The sequence below is a fragment of the Phaseolus vulgaris genome, chromosome 9 (assembly GCF_000499845.2).
Source record: "Phaseolus vulgaris cultivar G19833 chromosome 9, P. vulgaris v2.0, whole genome shotgun sequence".
Classification (NCBI taxonomy): Eukaryota; Viridiplantae; Streptophyta; class Magnoliopsida; order Fabales; family Fabaceae; genus Phaseolus; species Phaseolus vulgaris.
In genome coordinates this window covers 31,720,188-31,729,185 of record NC_023751.2, presented here as the reverse complement: position 1 = coordinate 31,729,185, position 8,998 = coordinate 31,720,188, and the positions used below count along the sequence as shown (strand labels likewise).

The 8,998-nt window shown below is 39.8% G+C and overlaps 2 protein-coding genes across 4 annotated transcripts; both read left to right on the top strand.

Moving 5' to 3' along the window:
- Nucleotides 1–161: 161 nt before the first annotated feature.
- LOC137820318 (RAF-like serine/threonine-protein kinase PRAF) lies at nt 162–8,768 on the top strand. 3 transcript variants are annotated; one of them, XR_011082605.1, is made up of 11 exons: nt 162–581; nt 665–3,934; nt 4,030–4,208; nt 4,543–4,663; nt 4,751–4,819; nt 4,911–5,063; nt 5,161–5,324; nt 5,875–6,022; nt 6,679–6,801; nt 6,904–6,991; nt 7,078–7,640. XR_011082605.1 is itself a non-coding variant. In XM_068624346.1 (10 exons), exons 2-10 carry the CDS (start codon nt 787–789, stop codon nt 7,293–7,295), a joined length of 4,290 nt encoding a protein of 1,429 aa, XP_068480447.1. In that variant the 5' UTR covers nt 162–581; nt 665–786; the 3' UTR covers nt 7,296–8,768. The 3 variants fall into 3 exon arrangements, 2 of the variants coding, with proteins under 2 accessions (XP_068480447.1, XP_068480448.1); XM_068624346.1 differs by lacking the exon at nt 4,543–4,663 and having other exon boundaries at nt 7,078–8,768; XM_068624347.1 differs by lacking the exons at nt 4,911–5,063; nt 5,161–5,324; nt 5,875–6,022; ... (1 more) ...; nt 6,904–6,991; nt 7,078–7,640 and having other exon boundaries at nt 4,751–4,822.
- LOC137822394 (uncharacterized) lies at nt 8,213–8,635 on the top strand. Its single transcript, XM_068627281.1, has one exon. It carries the CDS (start codon nt 8,213–8,215, stop codon nt 8,633–8,635), a length of 423 nt encoding a protein of 140 aa, XP_068483382.1.
- Nucleotides 8,769–8,998: the final 230 nt, after the last annotated feature.

The following is an 8,998-nucleotide window of genomic DNA, read 5'->3' as shown; positions in this document are numbered from 1 at the left end:
AAAAATGTTAAAAAAGATAGAAACAAAATAAAATAAAAAATAAAGAGAGAATATGGTATGGTGAGATTTGGTGGGGGAGACACGAGGCCCCATCCACAGAAGTCTTGGGCAGATGCAAACATGTCACCATAAATCACTATCCACTTCATTTTCCTCTTCCCAAATTCATTACACTCTGCATGAAGCGGTCCACTCCACGTGCCCTCTCTTTCTCCCTTTCTCTTTCCTTCTTTGCGTCTCTTCTCCACCGCCGTTTACCACACTTTCTCACTTTCCCGGCAAAAAATCTAACTGCACGCCTTCTGCATGCCACCGCATTCTCTGCCACTGTGCTTCTTAGTTTCAAACCGAACCAATTTTCTCTTTGCATTTGAATAATAGCAAAAAACCGAGACAGAGCAAACAGAGTGAAGACTACAATTACAGGGATAAGTCCTCCAAAACCCCCCAATTTCATCGGGAAGACGCGATTTGTTTTGTCTTCTTTCGAATTCCAAACTCCACCAACTTCCGCGTTGTTTTTGTTTATATCTTTCATTCTCTCTCTCTTCTCACTGTCACACTGCACCGCTTGACATTTGGTATTTGCTCTTTCTCTCAATTTAATGTGTTTTTTTTTTGTTTCTATTTGACTAGGGTTTTAAACTGCGTTTTTTGTTTGCAGGATTTGACATCGAGCTCTTTAGGCGAATCCGTTGCCTCTCTAATTTACAGGTTTTGTCTTCGATTTGCGTGCTTCTTTTATTGATTAGCGGTTTTCTTTGTGATTTTGAGTTTTCGGTGGTTATGGCGTTTGAGCAAACCTCTGTTCCTGGCGGCGATGTTGTGAGGCCACTGAATTCAGTAGCCCGGAGTGTGGCGGAGGAGTCTCTCGTTTTGCCGGTGTCTACGGCGGTTCCCGGCGGAGCGGTGCCGATTTTCTACCCTGCGTCTGTCTCTGATGCTGGCTTGGTTGGAATGGGGTATGGGAATGTGACTTCGGGAGGTGGCGGTGGGGCTGCCACGTGGTGTGTTCGCCCTGCTGTGCCTATTCATAATCATAATCCCTCCGTGAATCCTGCTGTTGGGTTTGTTCATGTTCCTAGTTTTCCCAATAGGGTTGGTGCTGTTGGTGGCAATGCTGTTGATGTTTCGAGTAGTTTTGTGGCTGCTACTCATGGGTATCCTATGAATTTGGGGGGTAACTGGGTTGCCTCGGGTAATGGTCTGGATAGTATTAATAGTAGTGATGTTAATAATAATAATAATAATAATAATGCTGTTCCGGCGAACAGCAGAGTCATTAGCAATTCTGGTGATCATGTTTGTGGTGGTGTTGGGGTTGGTTCCATTTCCAATACCCCGTCAAGCCAGCGGACAGATCAGGCGAGTGAGGAGGGTGGGGATGATTCGGTTTCAGGGCGGAAAATGAAGTTGATGTGCAGTTATGGTGGGAAGATTTTGCCTAGGCCAAGTGATGGAATGTTGAGATATGTTGGAGGGCATACAAGGATCATAAGTGTTAAGAGAGATGTGAGTTTTAATGATTTGGTGCAGAAGATGGTTGGTACATTTGGGCAACATGTGGTTATCAAATATCAGCTCCCTGATGAGGATCTTGATGCATTGGTTTCGGTTTCCTGCCCTGATGATCTGGAGAATATGATGGAGGAGTATGAGAGATTGATTGAGAGGTCTCCTAACGGTTCTCCCAAATTAAGGGTCTTTCTTCTTTCTGCTTCAGAACTTGATCCTTCAGGTGTAGCACAGTTTGTAAATTTGCATGATGGTGGACTGAAATATGTTGAAGCTGTGAATGGAATTACTGATGGGATTGGTGGCAAACTAACAAGGAAAGCGAGTTATACAAGTGCAGTCTCTACCCAGAATTCTGATTTTAGCGGGATAGATGCTCTTGATAGCTTGAATGCTGCTCAAGGGGATGTCACTGGGGTACCTGTACCTATGCCCAGTTCTTTATCACCTGAGGGGAACGTGGCCTCTTCTCATGATGGTACTTCAAATTCTGTGGTTCCTGAGCCTGGTACATCTTACACAGAGGCCTCTGCGCTTCCACTGGGCATTCCTGTCAGTAATTCTGGTCCAACCCACACTCCACTTCTCCAGAATGAGGTTGAGTTAGAAAAGTCTGTTCCTGTTACTTTTTCTCAACCTCAATTTGGGGTGCAACAATCTGGTTTGGAAATTCCACCCTCTGCACCTTTGCAAACTTTTGTTGATCATCGCCAGGAGATTATGAATCATGCAGATTATGTCCAGCTTCCTCCCCATGTGGGATTCCTGAATCCTCAGCTTCTAGGTAAGCCTGGCTCCATCTATTCCCAACATCAATTTCATGATAATACTTCCTGTTTTGGGTCCCATCAGGTAATCCCTGCAGTGCAAATGACCATGACTCAGCCATTTTCTCTTGCTGGTTTAAGACCAAGTGTTATTCAATCACAACCATTCATGCAACCTCAGCAAAACCGTTTGGACCAATATAATGATGAAAATGCTACAGGGCTAAGGATTCACCAGGTTCCTGCTGAACAAAGTTACAAAACATTTCAGGTTCAAGTCCCTTTTGGAGGTAATTATGGCTGGATACAGGTTCCTTCAGCAGAGCATGTAATCTTTTCTGATGCATTTGTACCTCAACAACCAATGATGACCTCTGAGAAATTCCAAAGAGTGGAGGACTGTTATATGTGTCAGAAAAAGTTGCCTCATGCACATTCAGATCCTGTGGTTAAGGATCAGCAAAATAGTTGTGCTGGTCCAATTTCTGATTCAATCCCAAGTTTCTATAGTCTACCTACGGAGGACAATTCAAGGGCTCAAGCAACAAATATTGTTTTGGTATCTGCACCAATGAAGGAAGACAATGTTGAACAAGCAGTTGTGACCAGACCCAAGGTCCTAAGCAAATTGGATACTCCACCTGGAGTAGCTTGTACAGACACAACTGGACTTTCTTTGGAGTCTGAAGGTGAGAGGGTTTTTATACAAAAGCTGGACAGGTCTGATCATCCCAGGAATGCAGTTATCCAGGAAGCAGTTGTAAGAATAGGAGAAAAACAGTTGCCAAGTGATGGGCTGATGGGAACAACACCACTTTCTTATCGAGATGATGTCACCCGCCAGCATATGGTGCCACTTGAAAACAGGTCTAAAAAGGATGCTCCTGTGAATAAACCTGTTAATAATGATATACCTTTAGTTGTTGGCACATCTATTGAAAATTCTGACTGTATGGTTCAAGAATGTCCAACAGAATATACTAATGAACTTGCTAGCACTATTTCAAAAGCAGATGCCATGGAGAATTGGATAGCACAGGATCTTCTCAAACCTATTGATGGAAGAATGGACAACCTGAAAATAGGTAATCCTGAAAATTTTCTAAATAATGATAAATTTGATTACAGCAGCACTCAACATATTGTAGAGAAGAAAGGGTTGGCTCTAGATAACAACCTTAAGTCAAAGTTGATCACTGATGCAGATCAAATTAATATGATAGATATGCTTCCTAGTTCTACTGTGGAAATTTCATATGGGAATAATTCCAGGCCAGTGGAATGTAATGAGGTTCTACAACCCCCTATTTGGGGTATACCTGGCTCAAATCCTCAGTCAAAGAGTGGAAACCATAACAGGGATGATGCAGTTTTATCTTCAGTTCCTCCATCTTCTAGGTTTGGAGATGTGCAGGATTCCTCAAACTCACTTTTTAGCAATCAGGATCTATGGAATATACACAGTTCATACTTTCCACCACCGAGACCTAACAAAGTTGCATTGAAGAAAGAAACCTATTCAAATAAGGATCAACTTGGTGAGAATCCGGGCATCAATGGGGAACAAAATTTAGAAGCTCAAATAGACAATGGCCTCTATCAGACATTCAAACAGAATTTAGCTTTGGAAGAAGCTCGATCTGCCGCCAAGGGTATGTGAATTTGTTAACACCATAAATGAGTAATATATTTATCTTATTTAATTTTAAGCTTTTGACTCACGGTCATTGTCGTTTCTTTATTGAAGTCTCATCAGAAGACCGACAACTTCAAGCCATTGCTGAAGGTTTAGCCGCTTCCGTTCTGCACTCAAGCACTTCTTCAAATATTGATTTGAATGCCAGAGATTTGTCCCATCATGAGGACATTGGCGATGGAGATGTTCGAAATAATCAAATAGATATACAGCATAAAGATAAAATTCAGGTGACATTGCTTGCACACTCCTTGCTATTATCTTCTCTACCTTGAAATTGTAGGAATAGTTTCTATAATAATACATTTGTCGCCCCTCCATCGTACTTTCCAATGGGTGCAGACATGGCAAAAAAACTGTACCTGCCTGTACTTGTCCCATCATGATATTGATTGTGCTTAGATGCCTGCCCCGGACCCAGTCCCACTTTGATAATAAAACAATGTATTAGTTAACTGTAAAGTTAAGCTTACATCTCTGTAGTAACAATATGTTCTACAATTTCTTATTATCTTATTAAGTTTTTACTTTCGTTTTTATGGGGATGACACAAAACGGGACAAGATTGGGCATCAATGTTTTCATCTCTGTCTGTCAGAAGGATGTGGATTCATGGGTGGGTTTGGGGAGGTGAATCGTGTGGAGGGAAAAACCCACCCTATTCCATTGCTGCCCTTATTTGGATGTGATTTTTCTTACTTTTATTATTATTGTTATTGATAGTTTTTATTATTATTATAATAATAAATACTAATATATATTTTCCTCTCAGGATCTCAAAAGCAAGCTTCCAGAGAAATCAAATTTTGGCTTTCCAGCATCAGATGTTGGAGCTTTGCAGGTTTAATGTTTTCTTTTGCATGTGTTCTCTCTTCTATGGTTTCATATTACCAACTAAGCTGAGCTAAAACCTTAACTTGCGATTTGATTAGGTTATAAAAAATTGTGACCTTGAAGAGCTGATAGAGTTGGGTTCTGGGACCTTTGGGACTGTATATCATGGAAAATGGAGGGGCACTGATGTTGCAATAAAGCGGATTAATGATAGGTGTTTTGCAGGAAAACCTTCGGAGCAAGAGCGCCTGGTCTGTGTCTCATCATTAATTGTTCTGATTTCTATTTCCCACTTATTTTTCCATCCAATGAACTGACTGACATTGTTCATGATTTATACATCAACAGAGAGCAGACTTTTGGAATGAGGCAATCAAGCTTGCTGACTTGCATCATCCAAATGTGGTAGCATTCTATGGTGTTGTGCTTGATGGCCCGGGAGGTTCTGTGGCGACAGTGACGGAGTATATGGTTAATGGTTCTCTAAGAAATGCATTGCAGAAGAATGGGAGGTACTAGTAATGTATTTGTATATGTGCATGTCCCTAGGTGCATGCTCACAAAACCATCTGTTGATTAATTTGCATTACTTTGATTTAATGCATTACTGTTTTCATAACAGTAAATTGATAGGCCATAGTAAATGTTTATAGAAGGAGAGGTAAAAAGATGGACTGGGGAAGGGGCCATGGAGATAGTGGTTTAGTAACAGAATTGCCAGGTTTTTCCGGTGACAAGGAGAGAGTGGAGGATTGAAGTCTGGGAATCATGAGTATTTGGAGAAGGTTAACCAAATGGGGAAGGGGGGTTGCGTCTTGGTATTGGGAGGTTTGGGTTTGAGCAGAGGAGGTACTCTCTCAGTTGGAGTGTCAATGTTTTTTCTTTAACTTTAAGGAGCGCTGTGCTCCAATTCGTCTTTATTTTCAGTATTTCTTACTGTTTCATTAGTGATCAGAGTATTCTGTGAGGTTTAGTGAGCTATCTTAAAACAACTTTCAGTTTCTTTTCTACTTTATTCCTCTAGTTCCTATCATAATTGTTTGATTTATGTGATAATATCAGGAATCTTGACAAGCGCAAACGGCTTTTGATTGCAATGGATGTGGCCTTTGGCATGGAGTACTTGCATGGAAAAAATATAGTACACTTTGACTTGAAAAGTGACAACTTGCTCGTGAATCTCCGAGATCCACACCGTCCAATATGCAAGGTTGAAATATTTTGTTCTTATGTGGTCATATTTGAAATATTGTTGTTCTGTACTCATTCATACTATAGATGCATTACACTATGTTGTAAATAAGGAAGTGAATGATTTGCGGACCAATTCCCGTAGATTTAGGTTAATTAATGTTTTATAATTAGGTCCACCACTCCAACAATTTTTTCGATCAGAAATTTTCTTAACGGAGTTATGTTACATGCTTTCTTGGTCCACGCGGCACTACTCATAGCATAGAACACTTGAATATATGGCCGGTTTTTTAAGATTGTATAAAAAAGTGAATTATTTTTTAGAGATTTATGTAAGGGAAAAAGTAGTGTTTTGTTTTTTTACGGAGTTTAATGGTTATGCAATGACGGTATAAATATATTTTGCATTTTTCTCTTATAAAAGACACTTTATTTTGATAGGTGGTTGTAATTTCAACATTGTTTTTCAAATCTATTCAAAGTAACTACTCAAAATAAACATAAATTTGTTTCCTATAGATTCTTTTTTTTTTCTTCAATAGAAGAAACAAACCCATAAAATTTATTGAAGGGATTGTTTAGAAGTAAAGGTGATTCCCTCATAAAAATGTCGATACAAATGGGCTCATACATTTTGTATCCTAGTTATCGACCTTCTGACTTTCATTTCAGGTTGGTGACTTGGGTCTGTCCAAAGTAAAATGTCAGACTTTAATATCCGGCGGAGTTAGAGGAACTCTACCTTGGATGGCCCCAGAACTGCTTAATGGGAGCAGTAGTCTTGTATCAGAGAAGGTATATTTTGTGCTTTAACTTGTTAGAAAGCTGATTTATTTTTATGCTTCCTTCATATTTTGTCATTCTATAAACAGTTGTTTCTCATATTTATCGTTACAGGTTGATGTGTTTTCGTTTGGTATTGTTATGTGGGAACTGCTCACGGGAGAAGAGCCATATGCTGATTTGCACTATGGGGCCATTATAGGTAGTTAGTCCAAATGTTTGAATCCATACGTAGCATTTTATTCACTAGTTTTGGTTATTGATATTTTGGTTTGTCACATAATTCAGGTGGTATAGTAAACAACACTTTAAGACCTCCAGTTCCAGAATCTTGCGATCAAGAATGGAGACTGCTGATGGAGATGTGCTGGTCTTCAGAACCATCAGAAAGACCTTCCTTCACTGAGATTGCCAATGGATTACGTTCCATGGCAACCAAGATCTCTCCTAAAGGACAAAATCAACAGCAGCAACCTACTTCATCGCTTAGTCAAGTGCAGAAATAATTTCCAACAACTGCAGTGTGCTAAATTCCTGTTTTGGATCTGATTTGGTGAATATATACTGTAGGAAAAGTATGCAAGTGTGAGACGGTAAGGTAAGGTTAATAGTTGTGAGTCCTTTTAGTATTCTTGTATTACACCCAAACCTCAGTGAATATCATGTGTCGTACTAGTTAAAACAGAAAAAGAAAGATATTGATATTTTTTAATTTTTTTATAGTGGTTGTAAAGATGGACATTGTAAAGAGTTAAAAAGCACTTAACAGTAATGTTGTTATGGTTACTGTTTTGAAGTGGTTAATTTGATGTTGATAGAAAGGGAGAAATTGAAGTGATTACTGATCCTTACTAGTGGTGTGTTATTGTATGTATTGACCAAAGGACCTTTCCTTTTCTTCAACTATTTCTCAAGTGACAAGACAACTAAATTTCTTTGCTACCACTCCTCCATCAATGGACGTGGGAGCCACCAACAGCTGGGCATGACACGGCGTACCGTTGGGTCGGCTATATCCTTTCCGTTAGGTGTGGTGTGGTGTGGGGCACATGAAACTCAATTCATATATTATATTAACTTTTTCCACTCTTCATTTACTTTTCCTTTTCAACTATTTAATTCTATTATTATGTCTTATGTCTTGAGTGACGGACATGCCAATTGCCAATCATCGGTTGAAACCGTCCTTGGCGATTCCAAACTCCTCAATGGTTTCCAGTTTAAACAATTGTGATTTCTTTTTTTATTAATATCTTTTAGTTAGAGATGTTCCAGACAGCTGTAGCTTCATTTTCTTTGCCATTTCCTCCTTTGCAACTCTCTCTTTCTCTCTCTCCCAACTCTTTATAATCATCATCTATTTGTTAGAGCTATCTACATAATTATCAGCTACAATCCTTGCAAATTTCCCATCCTCTGAAATATGGCTGCTTCAGAGGGAATGCCATTGGTGGAGGCAGCGGAACACAGGGAAGATTTCTTCGACCACCAAGAGCCCACTGGATGTAGGTATGGATGCTTTCGAGGTTTTGGGTTGAGTTGGTGCGGAGGCCGTGAACAAGTTAACGGCTCAGTCGAGCAAAGGGGTGATTCGTGGGTGATTTGCAAGTTGAGGAATATGAAGGAGTTTACAGAAGTGATTGCAGGTCCCAAGTGGAAAACATTCATTAGAAAGATAAGCGGGTATGGCAGGAAGCAGCAGAAGAACAGATTTCAGTACGATGAGCACAGCTATGCCCTCAACTTCAATAGTGGGGCTCAGAGTGAAGATGATGACATGCCTCCCAGTTTCTCTGCTAGATTTAGTGTTCCCTTTCCTGCTGCTCGTCGCCAAACTGAACAATGATTTCTTCCTGCTTCTTTCTCAACATTTTATTGCTTAACTTGTTAGTGTTTTTAATCGGTAGAATCATTAATCATTCATTCTGTAAAGATCATTCTTTTTGTTCAAACTGTTATGCATTTCGTCTTTCTCTTTTTGCACTTGCTCAATTAATGTTTAAAGAAATAGTAGATGCAGTTGGAGACTCTGCCATCGTTACAAGCCGAATGTTGCCTAAAACAATTATCTTTCCAGAACAAAAGGGAAGATGGGGAAAGATCATAAGATAAAGTTATGAAAATATGTAGCATTCAGGAGGTAACGTGTTCCAATCAGAGACGCTTGAAAACGTATCACTCTGTTGTGTTTAGAAAGTGCAATGGAATT

What these genes read in the sequence shown, in the direction of transcription:
- LOC137820318 (XM_068624346.1), top strand. Translation starts at nt 787, where the DNA reads ATGGCGTTTGAGCAAACCTCTGTTCCTGGCGGCGATGTTGTGAGGCCA. An exon ending in GTAGTCTTGTATCAGAGAAG is followed by an intron (nt 6,802 to 6,903) that starts GTATATTTTGTG and finishes TTATCGTTACAG; the next exon opens with GTTGATGTGTTTTCGTTTGG. An exon ending in GCACTATGGGGCCATTATAG is followed by an intron (nt 6,992 to 7,077) that starts GTAGTTAGTCCA and finishes CACATAATTCAG; the next exon opens with GTGGTATAGTAAACAACACT.
- LOC137822394 (XM_068627281.1), top strand. Translation starts at nt 8,213, where the DNA reads ATGGCTGCTTCAGAGGGAATGCCATTGGTGGAGGCAGCGGAACACAGG.